Genomic DNA, 17,177 nt, shown 5'->3' with positions numbered 1-17,177 from the left:
GATCCATGCCACTGAATTAAAATTTCACATCGTGAATTAAAGTGTTTGCAGTATATTTAATATGATTTAATATACACAATTAAAAGATTTACCGTATTTTTCGTCCCACAGGACGCTCCGTCCCATAGGATGCACCTAGTTTTTTTGGGGGGAAATAAAGGAAAAAAAATTTTCCCTTTATTTCCCCCCAAAAGCAGGTCGGGGAAACCGAACCAGGTCGAGGAACAGCGGGATGGCGGCGCTGCGCCTCCCTGCTGTCCCCCGAGCTTGTGGGGCTGGCCGATGTCTGCCTGGCGTGAGGGGCGCTCTGATTCAGGGTGCCCCGCCCGCCGGGCGGCAGGCTGCTATCCACAGCGTGGGGAGCCCTGCGGGGAACTCCTGCAGGGCTCCCCACACTGCGGATGTGTTCCCGAAGCGCCGGGCGCTCTGCTTTCAGGGCGCCTGACGCTCCGGGAAGCAGGCTGCTATCCGCAGCCTAGACATCCCTACGGGATCTCCCGCAGGGCTGCCTAGGCTGTGGATGTCTTCCTGAAGCCTGGAGAGCGGAGCGCCCCACCGCACACCGACCCCTCTCGCTCTCCAAGCTTCAGCGAAAGCCTGCATTCGCCCCATAGGACGCACCCAGATTTCCCCTTCATTTTTGGAGGGGAAAAAGTGCGTCCTATAGGGCGAAAAATACGGTAATTAAATTTTCATGAGGGGGGTGCTCATCCAGTTTGCAGACAACACCAATCCGGGAGGGGTAGCTAATGCCGCAGAAGGCAGAATCAGAATTCAAAATGGCTCATCTGGCCTAGGAGGGAAGCCCCAAAATTAGCACAACTCTCTTCCCAGCTACTGGTATTATTCCAATGTAGGGGGTGGAACATAGCAGCTGTTGACAGCCCTCTCCCTTGTAGTTTCCCACCCCCCTCCCAAATCCTCTTCTAAAGCCATACAAGTTGGTTATCTATCCCCACATCCTGTCTCGGTGAGTTCCTCAGTTTAACAATGCACCATGTTTCGTCTCCCTTCGCCCCTCTAGGAGTCTTCATATTCATTCGCCCTCAAATGCCTCATCAGCCTGTCCACAATGATCCTTCTGGGGCTCATCATCATGTACCACGCGAGAGAGATCCAGGTGAGAATCCAGCCATCAAGCAGGTTTTGTACGAAAGCTGAAATATCTTGTTATTGTTTTTGCGGGGCTGCCCTTGAAGCTGACCCAGAAACTCCAGCAGGTGCAGAATGTTGCGGCGAGGCTCCTTACGGAGTCCTTGCCGCGGGATCACATCCATCCAGTGCTTTACCAACTGCACTGGATCCCAGTGGAGTACAGGGTCAGGTTTAAGGTGCTGGTTTTGACCTTTAAAGCCCTATGCGGCCTAGGACCCATGTACCCATGGGACCACAAATAACAACATTTTGGAGGTCCCAGGTTGCAAGCTGGTTAGATTGGTCTCAACTAGGGCCAGGGCCTTTTCAGTACTGGCCCCGGCCTGGTGGAATGCTCTGTCACAAGAGACTAGGGCCCTGCAGGACTTGACATCTTTCCGCAGGGCCTGCAAAACAGAGCTGTTCCGCCTGGCCTTTGGTTTGGACTCAGTCTGACCCTTATGTTTCCCTCCCCTTATGGTCTTGATTTATCAGCTACTTTTAAAATGAGGCTGCATTTTAAATTGCATTTTAACCTGTATTTTAAATTGTTTTTTTTTTCTTTTTCTTTCCCCTATTATGCTTTTACTCTGATTTTATTGGTGTTAGCCGCCCTGAGCCTGGCTCTGGCCGGGGAGGGCGGGGTATAAATAAAATTTTTTTTTTTTATTATTATTATTATTATTATTATTATTATTATTATTACTATTATCACCTGCCCTCCTCCCTGTGGTCCAAGAGCAATTGAAACACGATGTTAAAAATGGTTTTAAACGACTTGCAATCCCAGGAATAAGGTGGGTCCTAAAAACATAGAATCACAAACTGTAGAGTTGGCTACAAGGGACATCTAGTGCAACCCCGTGAAATGCAGGAATCTTTTGCCCAACATGGGGCTCAAACCCACGGCCCTGAGATCAGGAGTCCCACGCTCTGCTGATTGAGCCTCAAATGTCAAAAGCCAGAGTTAAAGAGGTGTGTCTTCAGGATTTGCTGGAAGCTGTGCAATGTAGACACCAGACACACCTGGGGGTGGGGAGTCCCACACCTTGGGGCCACCACAAAGAAGGCCCTCTCCTGGGCTGCCACCCCTTAAGCCTCTGAGGGTGAAGGAATTTCCAAGAGCGCCCCCTCTGCTGATCTGTCATGAAGGGGCCTGAGACATTTATGGTTTTGTATGTATGCCTCGCTTGGGAAGCGAAACTTAGCTGGAGTTGATGTTTGATGGCCTCACGCAATTGTAGACCTACTGACATGACTGGGCTGGAGTTAGACATTTCAACGGGTCTACCATGAGTATGGTTAGCATTGAATATGTATCACACAGGGTTCTTAAATTGCAGAGTTGGAAGGGACCACAGCGGTCATCTAGTCCAACCCTCTGCAATGCAGGAATCTTTCACCCAAGGTCATGGAGACAGCAACACAGAAAACATCATGGCTACTTGCCATTGGTAGTCTTCCCCTCTGTGAATTTGTCTAATCCTCTTTTAAAACAATCCAGGTTCGCAGCCCTCACTGTCTCCTGCAGTTCCACAGTTTAACTACGCCCTGTGTCTGTGTGAAGAAGCATTTTCTTTCGCCTACCCTGAACTGTCCAGCATTCAGCTCCTCCTTGGATAATGCCATAGAACTCTAGTAACATGATGGAGGAAAACTGTCTGCGACAGTCATTTGCAGCAGCAACAACAATCTTCCTTCATCGCAGGGGGTTGAGCTAGATGACCCTCTGGGGACCCTTCCAGCTCTATAGTTCTATGAAACAATATACTAAGCAAAATGGCAACAGGGATCTGCCTGTATTAGGAGAAAGGTGGCTGTGGTTTTCAAGGATGCTAAAACGGAACAAGCAAAGTGGTATACCCTCCCAAATTTCTCTGATGAAAATAGGGACGTCCTAAGGAAAACTAAGGGGCGCGGGTGGTGCTGTGGGTTAAACCACAGAGCCTAGGGCTTGTCGATCAGAAGGTCGGCGATTTGAATCCCCGCGACGGGGTGAGCTCCCGTTGCTCGGTCCCTGCTCCTGCCAACCTAGCAGTTCGAAAGCACATCAAGTGCAAGTAGATAAATAGGTACCGCTCTGGCGGGAAGGTAGACGGCGTTTTCGTGCACTACTCTAGTTCGCCAGAAGTGGCTTAGTCCTGCTGGCCACATGACCCGGAAGCTGTACGCCAGCTCCCTCGGCCAATAAAGCAAGATGAGCGCCGCAACCCCAGAGTCGGCCACGACTGGACCTAATGGTCAGGGATCCCTTTACCATTAAGGAAAACGGGGACATTCCAGGATCAAATCCGAAACCGGGATGGCTTCTGAAAATCTGGGACTGTCCTTGGAAAATAGGGACACTGGGAGGGTCTGGAATGGGAGAAACCAAGAAGGTATAACAGAGATGGAATGTCTTGTCCATAGGTGGGAGCAATTCGGGAGGGTTTTGCATTGGGTGCTGCTGCTGTTTCTGCTGAACGAGGAACAGATGGGGCAGGTCTGACTTTGGGGCTGCTGCAGCCTGGAGCCATTATTCAGTTGAGCAGCCCCAGCTGGCGCCAGTGCCGTCGCTGAACGGAGAGGCGCCCGCTTGTGACACCTCACAGGCATCTAGCACCCGCCGCTGAACAGCAGGGAGAGTTTTCCCATTAAAATGTTTTTATGGGCTGCGTCAGAGGACGGAGGAAATGACCCTCAGCCCTGCAGAGGTGAGGCAGAAGAGGAGGACATTTTCAAGGTGGGCTCTGGAATGAACAGATCCTGGGTCAAAGGCTGAGAGGGTCTTTGACCTTGCTCTGCCCTTCACTGATAGATGGAGAGAGCACAACTCTGCACTCGATGAAACTCAACGTTCTGAGGTGTCAGGCAGACCTCGAAAACCACACACACTGAACAATATTATTCCATCTCGGTTTCTGTTTGCGCTCTTAAAATCCCTTGAGTTTCATGCTTCTGCGTGTCCAAAATTTGCACGACCAGACCTGTTAAAGGGTATTTTAGGTGAGCTGATCATCCATCCGTTCCCAGTCCTGCCCTGATTTACGGCTCCATCCTTTCCACACCTGCTCAGGTGTACATCCCTCGGAATTCAATGGGTCTCACTCCCAGGTTAATAGTGGAAGGATTGCGCCCTTAACAAACAAATCAATGAGATTGTGATGAATGTGAGCGTCTCAACCGCATAGAAAGAAGAGAATGGTGTCTTGCAGTTATTAATATTTTGGGGGGAGTGGCAGGAAAAGGTTGGGAGATGCCCATGCTCCTCAATCCGAACCACAAAATTGTAAGTGTCACTCTTGGGGGGGGGATATCTATTTAACATCTATCTATCATCTGTTGTTGTTGTTGGTCTTCTTCTTCTTCTTCTTCTTCTTCTTCTTCTTCTTCTTCTTCTTCTTAATTCAGCCTATATTGGTATAATTTAGACAATTTAGATGCAGGTGACGCTGTGGTCCAAACCACTGAGCCTCTTGGCCTTGCTGATCAGAAAGTCGGCAGTTCGAATCCCCGTGACAGGATGAGCTCCCATTGCTCTGTCCCAGCTCCTGCCAACCTAGCAGTTCAAAAGCACGCCAGTGCAAGTAGATAAATAGGTACCACTGTGGCGGGAAGGTAAACGGCGTTTCCGTGCAACTGGTTTCCGTCATGGTGTCCCATTGCACCAGAATCAGTTTAGTCATGTTGGCCTCATGACCAGGAAAGTTGTCTGTGGACAAACGCCGGCTCCCTCAGCCTGAAAGCGGGATGAGCACTGCAACCCCATAATCGCCTTTCACTGGACTTAACCGTCCAGGGGTCCTTTACCCTATTTCTTTGTTAGACAATAGAATCGTAAGAGGGAGAAGCAAAAATCCAACAAAACTTTGCTAATCAATACCTATTAAACACATAAAATGTATAAAAGACTCAAGAGCCACCATTAAGTAAGATCAAGAATTGGTTACCTGCCATGCACATTCCTTTGACTGTGAAGTGCCCTTGCCAAGTAAGTGCCCACCCTCCTAGTTTTGGACCATGGCGGGTGTGCGGTTTCTGTACCCACAAACCTGGCCTGAACGCTGTCCCTCCCTTTTCACAGCTGTTCATGGTGGACAACGGTGCGGACGACTGGCGCATCGCCATGACCTACGAGCGCATCTTCTTCATCACCTTGGAGCTCCTGGTCTGCGCCATCCATCCCATCCCGGGCCAGTACTTCTTCACGTGGACGACCCGCCTGGCGTTCACGTACGCCACCTCGGAGGCCAACACCGACGTGGACATCATCCTCTCCATCCCAATGTTCCTACGCCTCTACCTGATCGGGCGGGTCATGCTCCTCCACAGCAAACTCTTCACCGACGCCTCGTCGCGGAGCATTGGGGCCCTCAACAAGATCAACTTCAACACCCGCTTCGTCATGAAGACCCTCATGACCATCTGCCCCGGGACGGTCCTCCTGGTCTTCAGTATCTCCTCCTGGATTATCGCCGCCTGGACGGTCCGTGTGTGCGAGAGGTAAGTCCCGGTTCTTCTACTCCCGCCGAGGAGGGCATAGCAGGGGAAAGGATGGCACTTGCTGAGGGGGTCTTTGGTGCCCCCTTTCGCAGCCGAGGGGAAAACCAGGTTCATGCACCCGTTGAGCTCGTTGGGTTTGCTTGGTGCTGAGTTCGAGTCTCTCCGCTTTCTCCAGGATGGAGATATCCCATCATTCCCCCCCCCCTTCCTTTCGCTTTTTACTGATTTGTTAACCCAAAAATCCCAAGTGCAAGCATATCAAAAAAGAAAAAAGGCCATGTGGAATAACGAAGACTAAAAAATGCAAACCACAACGCATTACAGCCTGGAAGTACAAAGATGCAGCGTGGCTGCAAAGGGATAATAAGACATTAATTCACTCAAAGACCTGCATTATCACAAGCAAAATATAATAATAATACCACTATCATTAGTAGTAGGAGTAGACACAGTGTGTGTATAATATTAAATGTCCACAAATTTCATGTAAAGTTCCAATGCAAATTAATTTTTCCTTTTGTTTTATCAACATTGCATTCCATTTTCTGTAGGGGGTTTTCTATTCTATCTCATTACTGCATCTTTTATATCCTAACCATAATACAATCATGTCTAATTATTTCTGTTGCTCATAGTTCAAATCCTGCTCACGAATTCATTGAATTATAATATTTCTTTGAATAGCCTGGAAAATGCTTCTATAATTCCATAAGGCAGTTGTCATTAAGTTCTCTTATTTTAGCTGTTGGCTTTACTGATTCATCACAGTCCATCACTTTTCATATCCATTTTTCTTCGGTGGGAACTTCTTCATCTTTCCATTTCTGTGCATAAAGAATCCTAGCTGCTGTAGTTACCTACATAAACAACTCAACCATCTTTTTGGGGGGGAAATTCTGTCCCTATAATCTCCAGAAAAAAAGCTTCAGGGTTGTTGTTTTGGTATAATCAAACATTTTTTATTATCTCATCATATATCAATTTATTACCACCCTTCTCCCTAAGGTCCCAGGGCAGGTTATAACAATTAATACACAACAGTAATATTAAAATGCAATATTAAAAACAGTTTAAAGCAATACAACTATAGGAAAGGCCCCCCAAACCCCCCACAAAGTTTGTCCCATAGATTAAAATTTGTGATGCTGTTCAAAAATAGCAGGCAACGCTGTCGGATGGAAGCAAAGGTGAATTTGGCACATTTCAATATATTCAGCCTATTTTCAAATGCACACAGTAACAGCGGGTCAGAGGAGGAATTTTGGTGCTGTAATGCAAGCCTATATCTAATTCATCTAATTCATCCTTTCGGAAACAGTAAGCAAACATGTGCACAGAACTATCCTTCAAAATTTGCACTTATCGCAGTTTTGCAGTGAAGCTCTCCAGCCAAGTAATGCATGCAAAAGGGAAAAAAGAAAAAGTTAGTGAAAATAATAAATAAGATTCATTAATATTGCAGGAAAGTCCTCTCAAAAACTTTTGTGGATCAGGCAAAAATTGCATTTAAGAAAATGTGTATAAGGAGAAATTTGCACTAGAGTACTGGCAAATTCTAGTGCAAATTTCTCCTTATACTAGAGTACTGGCAAATTAGGGACGCAGGTGGCGCTGTGGGTTAAACCACAGAGCCTAGGACTTGCCGATCAGAAGGTCGGCAGTTCGAATCCCCGTGACAGGGTGGGCTCTCGTTGCTCGGTCGCTGCTCCTTCCAACCTAGCAGTTTGAAAGCACATCAAAGTGCAAGTAGATAAATAGGTACCACTCCGGCGGGAAGGTAAATGGCATTTCCGTGCACTGCTCTGGTTTGCCAGAAGCGGCTTAGTCATGCTGGACACATGATGAGCGCCACAACCCCAGAGTCGGTCATGACTGGACCTAACAGTCAGGGGTCCCTTTACTGGCAAATTGGTATGAGGGCATTAAAAACAAGATAAAAACAAAACTATTACTACTAGTAGTATATTAATAGTGTTTATTTATTTCCTGCCCTTTACCAGCAAGTTCCAGGGCAGGTTCCAGCCATTTAAAATTCAGAAATATTATTATTATTATTATTATTATTATTATTATTATTATTATTATGCCACACATCTGACTGGGGTTCTCCAGCCACTCTGGGCAGCTCCAACAAAATATTGGAAACACAACAAAAGCTCAAACATTAAAATCTTCCCTGTGCAGGGCTGTCTTCAGGTGTCTTCCAAAAGTCATATATTGTTTATCTGTCTGACATCTGATTAAAAACAGTTAAATCTGATTATGGTCACAGGAATAAGGTCCTGAAAGCACACATCTCAGGTGTCAAATGCCTGGAGAACTGAGCTTAAGACTTGGGAGAAATCGAGGGAAACAGAAATGGATTCACCCCTCCCTCACTGTGCCAGATCTGGGCTTTCCCCTCGGCTGTGTCGGACCTAGGAGGGTGCCCCACACTTTCCGGCAGCCCCCCCCCACTGCGTTTGTCTCTGTGCCATTCGTGTGTGTCGTTTGCTTTCTGGACCTTTTGCCCTGTTTTTCCTCTGGCCTGGAACATGCTCAATAACATGCTGTTGTTGTTGTTGTTGTTTTTCCTCCTCTCGAAACCGCTGTGCTTCTCGTAGGGACAAACTGTGAGTTCCGATTGGCTAGCAGCCGGGTAGACGCAACCCTTGCACGGAGGCCAAGACTTGCTCAGAATTTAAGATTAGCTGCTTGCGAGATTGGCAGTTTGGGGTGTCGTCTGTGGGGGGGGCTGTCCTGGGGTAGAGGAAACCCTGGGTGCTGGTGGTGGTTGCGAACTTTGAACAGAATCCCGAAGCTAATCTAGCTTTCGGAAGGAAGCTTTGTCCATCTATCCATTCATCCATATGTCTGTCTATCCTTCCTTCCTTCCTTCCTTCCTTATTTTCACATCACCACCTCAACCTTCCCGTCCAGAGAATTTACTCCTCCAAAAAGCTTTATATCTTCCAAAATTCTCCCCATCCACCCCTCTCCCATCTTAAGATGTTTGCATTCCTAGAAGACGCGTCCTTCTTTCTCAAGAGGAAACAATGCATGCATGCAAGATCTTGCCCGTGTCGTCCTTCACGTCCAAATTTTGCGCGGCACACACATGCAATTTACTTAAAGTGTTTCGTCCCCATCTTCCTCATTTATGATGTGTGCAATAAAGGATCTGTCCCAGACCCTCTCCCTTCAAAACTGCATCATGGTGAAACCTTTCAGAACACTAGAAAGTGATAGATGTCAATCAGCTTAGGAAACTTTACTGCAAAGGCAGTGAACCTTAGGCCTGGGGATAAATGCCTCTCTGTCTGACCCTCAAGACAATCTCTAGGCCACATCCTCCTCTCCTCAGACCACTCCAATCACTCACCACTGCTTTGCTCCCTCCCTTGGGTGTTCTTGCCTGGCTGGCTGTAGGGATGGGTAAAGAAACTAAGAGAGGATATATTTCTTAGGTATTATCCATCTGGAAGAAACAGATGCACAAATACAGGATGGGGGATTCCTGGCTGTACCTGTGGAAAGGATCTGGGGTGTTAGTGGGCCACAAGCTGAATATGAGTGAACAGTGTGATACAGCAGCAAAAAAAGTGAATGCTATTCTAGGTTGTATAACGAGAAGTCAAGTGTCCAGATCAAGGGAAGAAACAGTACTGCTCTATTCTGCCTTGGTCAGACCACACCTGTGTGGGAACGTTCAGGGATGCAGGAGAGGATATATTGTTTGATTATAGCCTTTCCAACTTGTGTTAACAAGTTCCACAATTTAGCAGAGTAACATTCCCCTGTTTAAACTCACAACGGATGCGTTTGCTCAGGCTCGCTAAAGCCTCCATAATAACTGTTCTGGTATTTCCCCCTTATTCACTCATAAAAGATAAGACACGACACAGTTTTCTATAAAAGTAAAAAGAGTTTACTCACATTCTGTTCACAATCGGATCCCAGAAGGCAGACTTAGCTTAGAAAAGTAATATACACCTGGAAACTATCTCATCAGGAGACAGTCCCTCTGAGCATCTTTGGCTAAGCAGACGTATGCTTCTTTGATGCATGTAGTCAAAGAGATGGCTGCCCTGCCCTGTGCTTTTGTCGTTACCTGCACAGGTGGGGTCACGCCCACCTCTAGTCACATGCAGAGGAAGTCAGTCCCAACCCAGAAGGAAACAGGAAGTTTACCTGCTGGCTGGACAAAAATTCCTCCCCATGTGTAAACATGTTCACTCTAGGAATATTGTAAAGGTAAAGGTAAAGGTACCCCTGCCCGTACGGGCCAGTCGTGTCCGACTCCAGGGTTGTGCGCCCATCTCACTTAAGAGGCCGGGGGCCAGCGCTGTCCAGAGACACTTCCGGGTCACGTGGCCAGCGTGACGAAGCTGCTCTGGCGAGCCAGCACCAGCGCAGCACACGGAAACGCCGTTTACCTTCCCGCTATAAAGCGGTACCTATTTATCTACTTGCACTTAGGGGTGCTTTCGAACTGCTAGGTGGGCAGGAGCAGGGACCGAGCAACAGGAGCTCACCCCGCCGCGGGGATTCGAACCGCTGACCATACGATCGGCAAGTCCTAGGCACTGAGGTTTTACCCACAGCGCCACCCGCGTCCCATAGGAATATTGTACTTGACTGCTATTGTGTTTCACATCCCACAACCTGGAATCCTGTGTGCAATTCTGGGTGTCACAATTTAAGAAGGATGTTGGCAAACTGGGAGGTGTGCTGAGGAGGGTGGCCAAGATGATCAAGGGTCTGGAGACCAAGCCTTATGAGGAACGGTTGAGGGAATTATACCCAATGTATGTAGCCCAATAAAGAGAAGACTGAGAGGAGATATGATGGCCACCTTCAAATATCTTCAGGGCTGTCACATGGAAGAGGGAACAAGCTTGTTTTCCCCTGCTCTGAAGGGTAGGACTGAAACAACGGATTCGTGTTACAAGAAAAGACATTCCAGCTAAACATCAGGATGAACTTTCTGGCTGCAAGAGCTGTACAACAGTGGAAAGATTCCCCTTGGGAGGTGGTTGACTTTGACGGCTTTTAGGCAGAGGTGGATGGCCATCTGTGATGGATGCTTTTGCTGAGATTCCAGCATCCTTTCCAACCCTATGAGTCTATGAAAAGAGGATTAGACTAAAATCACAGAGCAGGAGATGGCTATTGCTGAACCCTTGCCATGTTGGCAATGTTCTGTGTCCAGTGTCTGAGCTCCTGAATACCAGATTCTGGAAACTGCCGCAGGGGAAGAGAAGCCACGTCCCTCGATTTCAATGGGCCTACTCTGAGCATGGCAAACATTGGCTAAAACCCAGTTCCCCCTTCCTGCCCACCTCCTCCAAACTCATCCCACATGCTTTCGTCCACAAAAGCTGGTGCCCCCATAAATCCTCAGCCTTTAAGCTGTCCCGAGGAGTCCTCGTCATTTCCTGGAAATTTATCACGGCTGCCAGGCAGGCGTTCAACCTTGAGAGGGGAGCGAGGAGGGGGTGGCCCTGTCTCCCGCACCCTCGTTCTCTTCTGGGAGTAGCAGGACAGGTGGCTGGTGGTTGAGGAAGAACCCCCTTAGATGCCAAGATGGAGAAGCACCCCGGAAGCTCTTTTGTGAGCACCAGGAACTCTGCCAGCGCACCTTGGATTTTTTTCAGGGCTGCCTGGTTTTCTCTGTGCGAGGAAGCAGTGAGTCAGGCCACACTCAGCCGTGAAGGGAACCGAGAAGGCTGCGTGATTCAAGCGCACATGCACACCCACTGCCAGAGGAGAGCCAGAGGAGACTTCCATCCCTTCCTGGCCCAGTGATGCCTGCTTTTCACAGAACCATAGAACTGCAGGGACCCTTAGGGCCATCTAGTCCAACCCCTGCCATGCAGGAATCACAGATTTTGGGGGGTTGGGGGGGGGACAGACAGAACTGCCAGGCAGCTAAATCTTCCCAGCCCTGTTTATCATCGCCATCATCGAATCATAGAATTGGAAGGGGGACTCCAAAGGTCATCTAGTCCAACCCCCCTGCAATGCAGGGATTACATCATGCCACCCCTGTTTATCATCATCATCATCAAATCATAGAATTGGAAGGGGGACGCCAAGGGTCATCTAGTCCAACCCCCCTGCAATGCAGGAATCACAACTAAAGCATCACCATCGTTATGTATGGCCCACCTTTTCCCCTGGGACCGGGACTCAAAATTAAAACCAACGCAGAGAAAATGCAGAAAGCTAAAGATCTATCGGAGATAGCAGTTGGGGGGAAAAAAGCAATTAAATTATAATAGAACTGAGAACAATATAAAACCGAATCTTTGCAAGCTAGCAAAGCTGATCTAGCGAAAGCCGCATAGCGCCATTGAAAGTCCTTTCCTGGGAAGCAGTCAGATTTCCCACGATGCGCATCCTGCATTGCATTTGCGGGGTTGGACTAGATGACCCTGGGGTGGCCCCCGCTTCCGACTCTGCAGATTCCCCCGCCACCCCTCGCATCCTTTTCCGATGCTCCGAGCAAAATGTTCAACGGTTCACAACCGCCGCTACCCTTTCCTGGGTAAGGAGGGCTGGATAGAGCTGGGGATGGAGGTCTGGGGGTCCACCAGCTCTAGCTGTGCAAGGTGAACAGAAAGACAGAAAGCAGCAATCCTAAATTCCTCCTCTTAACATTGCTTGGCCTAGTCAGGCTTGTCTGGGTCTTTCTGTTCCTTTAGTTTTTTCCCCTCCTGGGGGCAAATGTCTGCATTCCTCTATCCCAGTCTTACTCCCTGCATGTCACTCCAAAGCACCCTCTTCTCTGCTAACTTCCAGTGCAACTTCCGAAATCCACCACGTTCCATGCCAGTTCTTTTCCAAGGTCGGGGAGGAGGTTATTCTCTCTCTTTTCCTTTCCTTCTCTCCCCCCCCCCGCCTTCCTTTTTTGCCTGCAGAGATTCGCACTGAAGGGTTTTACTGAAAACCGTGAACTTTTTTTACTCAGGCCACACAGTTCACCTGCGGAACTCAGTGCCACAAGATGTGGGGGTGGCCACTGTTTTCGTCAGCTATAGAAGCAGGGCGGGCAGCAGGCAGATAGGTATTTGCAGGGGGCGCTGCAATTCGTGCATTGATTACAGACACAAGTGATCAGATAAAATTTTGCCAAGCTGAATTGATCTCTTCGGAAAAGCCGTACAATTTAACAATTCAAAACTCAGAGAGCACAGTTTTGGGCCTTATTTTAGTGGAAATTGGTAGACTGTTGAAGAGGAGGAGTCAACTGCTGGTAGCCACGGTGTCTAAATAGAACCTTCTTGTTCAGGAATAGTCTATCTCCAAATAGTAATTGCTGGAACAAGCAGGTTTCGCATGCAAGCCCAGTTTTGTTCCCTCCCCCCAAGGGTATCAGAAGTTATCTATTGGATTGCCAGGTGGTTTGATCCAGCCGGGCTCCCTTGTATTAAAGACTCATCACACTCATTGAACTTAATGGACCTTTCTAATTTAGGCCACATTCGTAAAATCCTTTTAAAGAACCAATTTAAACATTCATATATTCCCCCCCCCAAAAAAAATTCAGTGTGTGTATGAGCAGGAAGGTGTGCAGAGGAGGGCAACCAAGATGATCAGGGGTTCGGAAATGAAGCCTTATGAGGAACAGTTGAAGGAGCTTGGGTATGTTTACCCTGGAAAAGATGAGACTGAGAGCAGCTAGGATAGCCATCAAAAATGGGGATGGAGACGCTCCTTCAGGCATATGGGGCCAAGGCAGTTCAAACATTTAAAACTTCCCAATAGAGGGTGGCCTTCTGATGTCTTCTAAAAGTCAGGTAGTTGTTTATTTCCTCGACATCTGATGGGAGGGCGTTCCACAGGGTGGGCGCCACCACCGAGAAGGCCCTCTGCCTGGTTCCCTGTAGCTTCGCTTCTCGCAGGGAGGGAACCACCAGAAGGCCCTCGGAGCTGGACCTCAGTGTCCAGGCTGGACAATGGAGGTGGAGACACTCCTTCAGGTCTACTGGGCCAAGGCTGTTCAGGGCTTTAAAGGTCAGCACCAACACTTTGAATTGTGCTCGGAAATGTACTGGGAGCCAGTTAAGATCCTTTAAGACCAGTGTTATATGGTCCTGGCAGCCATTCCCAGTCCCCAGTCTAGCTGCTGCATTGTGGATTAGTTGTTGTTTCTGAGTCACCTTCAAAGGTAGCCCCACGTAGAGTGCATGGCAGTAGTCCAAGAGGGAGAAAACCAGAACCATAGCTGTCAACCTTCCCTTTTCTTGCGGGAAATTCCCTTATTCCAGCGCCGTTTCCCGCTGCTTTCTGCTGCTATCCCAGATTGTTAGATATCCCGTAGACTGTCCCCGGGACAGGTGAGGCTGCTGATCCCTTATTTTCAAATCTGAAAGTTGACAGCTAAGACCAGAACATGGACCACTCTGGGAGACAGGGAGCAGGCAGGGAGGGTCTCAGATGGAGCTGGTAGACAGCTGCCCCGGACACAGAATTGACCTCTGCCTCCATGGACAGATGTGAGTCCAAAATGACACCCAGGCTGTGCACCTGATCCTTTAGGGACACAGTTACCCCACTCAGAATCAGCGAGGCCCCCACACCTGCCCGCCCGCTGTCCCCCAAAACAGTCCTTCTGTCTGGTCAGGACAGATGCATTATTTCCCATTTCTTCTGAATATACCAACCTTATTTCTACAACATTGCAAGGCCTGCGCATTCCTTGCCCGCTCTGGTGAGAGGAGCCCTGGGCTCCTGCCCTGAAGGCGCCGCCACCTTCGAGCGAATCAACAGCAATCCTAATTAGCACCACAAGCAATTAAGTCACACTCTCCCCCATCCCCCCCATAGCGCTTCTTCAAAACCAATCTGCGCAGCTTTAAACGCTCCTTCGCTTTCCTCCAGTCTCCGGAGAGGAGTGACGCTCAGCTCGGCAGAATAAATCCCTCTGCGGGTATCACTCCACTCATCTCACATTAGCGCTAATTTGCTGTGTGCGTTTGAGTCGGGCGTTAAATTGCAAAGCCCTTTTCTTTCTTTCTTTCTTTTGCAAAGCGTTGTTGACATTTCCCTGTTCCCCCAGGACCCTACAAATATTCACAGGGGGGTTTTCCGCTTTTTCCTTTCTGGCTTGTGGGTCTATTTGCTCGGGATTGGCCGCTGGTTGAAACAAAACAAAACAGCCTTTCTTAACAACCCAGAAGTGTTACATCGCAGAATCTTAAAATTGTAAAGCTGGAAGGGAACCCCAAGGGTCATCTAGGCGAACCCCCTGCAATGCAGGAATCTCAGCTTAATCATCCCTGGCAGATGGCCTTCCAACCTCTGCTTAAAAACCTCCAAGGAAGGAGACCCCATAATCTCCAGAGGGAGACCATTCCACTGTAAAATGACTCTTAAACTGCCGGAAAGTTCTTCCTGATGTTTAGTCAGAATCTCCTTTCTTGTAACTTGAAGCCATGGGTTCAAGTCCTACCCTGGAGCAGGAGAAAACAAGCTTGGTCCATCATCCATGTGACAGCCCTTCAGATATTTAAAGATGGGTATCCTATCCCTTGGGACGTGGGTGGCACTGTGGGTTAAATCACAGAGCCTAGGACTTGCCGATCAGAAGGTTGGTGGTTCGAATCCCCGCAATGGGGTGAGCTCCCATTGCTCGGTCCCTGCTCCTGCCAACCTAGCAGTTCGAAAGCATGTCAAAGTGCAAGTAGATCAATAGGTACCACTCCGGCGGGAAGGTAAACGGCGTTTCCATGCGCTGCTCTGGTTCTCCAGAAGTGGCTTAGTCCTGCTGGCCACATGACCCGGAAGCTGTACGCCGGCTCCCTCGGCCAATAAAGTGAGATGAGCGCCACAACCCCAGAGTCAGCCACAACTGGACCTAATGGTCAGGGGTCCCTTTACCTCCTATCTCCTCTCAGTCTCCTCTTTTCCAGGCTAAACATCCCCAGCTGCTCCTCATAAGGTTTGGTTTCTAGACCCTTGATCATCTTGTTTGCCTTCCTTTGCACGCATTTCAGCTTGACCTAAAAGCATTCTGGATCTTCCAAAAGAAACACACAGTTTGCATGTATTCCCCACCCCACCCCCAGTAGCTAAAGTCCATAAGTTCTTATATACCACACAGCCAAATGCATATTTTTTGAGGTTTTTCCATTCCTGGGCTCCTAAAATCCTAGCTGCAGCCGTGTCACAACCTCTTCAGAGTGACAAGTGTTCATGCCATCCATCGACAAAGGATAGCTCAGTTGGTAAAGCATGAGACTCTTTACCTCCGGTCTTGAGTTCGAGCCCCAGATTCAGCAAAAGGATTCCTGCATTGCTGGCTGTTGACCCTTGTGGTTCCTTCCATCTCTATGATTCCACTGTTGTGAGTCGAGGACCCGCCACCCGCTTGAGGATAAGAAAGACACCAGGATGCAGTATATTAGGTTAATGGGCTAAAAAAGGCCACAACTTTATTGATTACATCATGTGAGTGGCATTGGCAGTTAAAGGTAAAGGGACCCCTGACCATTAGGTCCAGTCGTGACCAACTCTGGGGTTGCGGCGCTCATCTCGCTTTATTGGCCGAGGGAGCCGGCGTACAGCTTCCGGGTCACGTGGCCAGCATGACTAAGCCGCTTCTGGTGAGTCAGAGCAGCGCACGGAAACGCTGTTTACCTTCCCGCCGGAGTGGTACCTATTTATTTACTTGCACTTTGACGTGCTTTTGAACTGCTAGGTTGGCAGGAGCAGGAACCGAGCAACGGGAGCTCATCCCGTCGCGGGGATTCGAACCGCCGACATTCAGATCGGCAAGTCCTAGGCTCTGTGGTTTAACCCACAGTGCCACCCACGTCCCGGTATTGGCTTAGGCATTGGATAAAACAGCGGAGCGTGACTCCACCCCCTCAGGGAGGGGTGAGTCTAACAAGGGTTAACCACCAGTAGGAGGAGCCTGGTGATGCAAATACAACAGTAAGCTTCCCCTGATGTCACCGGGGGTCGTGCCATGGCCCTAGCCACCAACAAGGGCGCCGGACAGGATCCACGACCACCGGATTCCTTTAACAGAATACCCAAAAAGTGGAGGGGTAGGCGATGGCCACACCCTGCCCTCCAATACACAAACATATTCCAATGCCTAACCGCCAATACCCGAAAAGTTGTGACGATTTGCTACGAGGTAGGTGAAAAACGCGGGTGGCGGGACACGGGTGGCACTGTGGGTTAAACCACAGAGCCTAGGACTTGCTGATCAGAAGGTCGGTGGTTCAAATCCCCGCGATGGGGTGAGCTCCCGTTGCTCAGTCCCAGCTCCTGCCAACCTAGCAGTTCAAAAGCACGTCAAAGTGCAAGTAGATAAATAGGTACCACTCCGACAGGAAGGTAAATGGCGTTTCCGTGCGCTGCTCTGGTTCGCCAGAAGCGGCTTAGTCCTGCTGGCCACATGACCCGGAAGCTGTACGCTGGCTCCCACGGCCAATAAAGTGAGATGAGCGCCGCAACCCCAGAGTCGGCCACGACTGGACCTATTTATCTACTTGCACTTTGATGTGCTTTTGAACTGCTAGGTTGGCAGAAGCTGGGACCGAGCAATGGGAGCTCACCCTGTTGTG

General features: G+C 49.0%; 1 protein-coding gene across 3 annotated transcripts in view; it reads left to right on the top strand.

The window, feature by feature from the left end:
- The window catches only part of KCNN1 (potassium calcium-activated channel subfamily N member 1), a 79,442-nt gene that overhangs the window by 47,634 nt on the left and 14,631 nt on the right, over positions 1-17,177 (top strand). For all 3 annotated transcript variants that reach the window (XR_014543342.1, XM_083594672.1, XM_083594673.1), the window contains exons 3-4: positions 1,025-1,120; positions 5,198-5,616. Coding sequence is in view for 2 of the 3 variants with exons in the window: in XM_083594672.1 (XP_083450798.1) it covers positions 1,025-1,120; positions 5,198-5,616 (515 nt within the window). In the remaining variant the exon portion in view is untranslated. The remainder of the gene's footprint in view (positions 1-1,024; positions 1,121-5,197; positions 5,617-17,177) is intronic.

This window comes from Podarcis filfolensis (assembly GCF_964270895.1).
Source record: "Podarcis filfolensis genome assembly, chromosome: 18".
NCBI lineage: Eukaryota > Metazoa > Chordata > Lepidosauria > Squamata > Lacertidae > Podarcis > Podarcis filfolensis.
The sequence above is the reverse complement of the archived record's forward strand: the minus strand, read 5'-3'. Positions and strand labels throughout refer to the sequence as shown.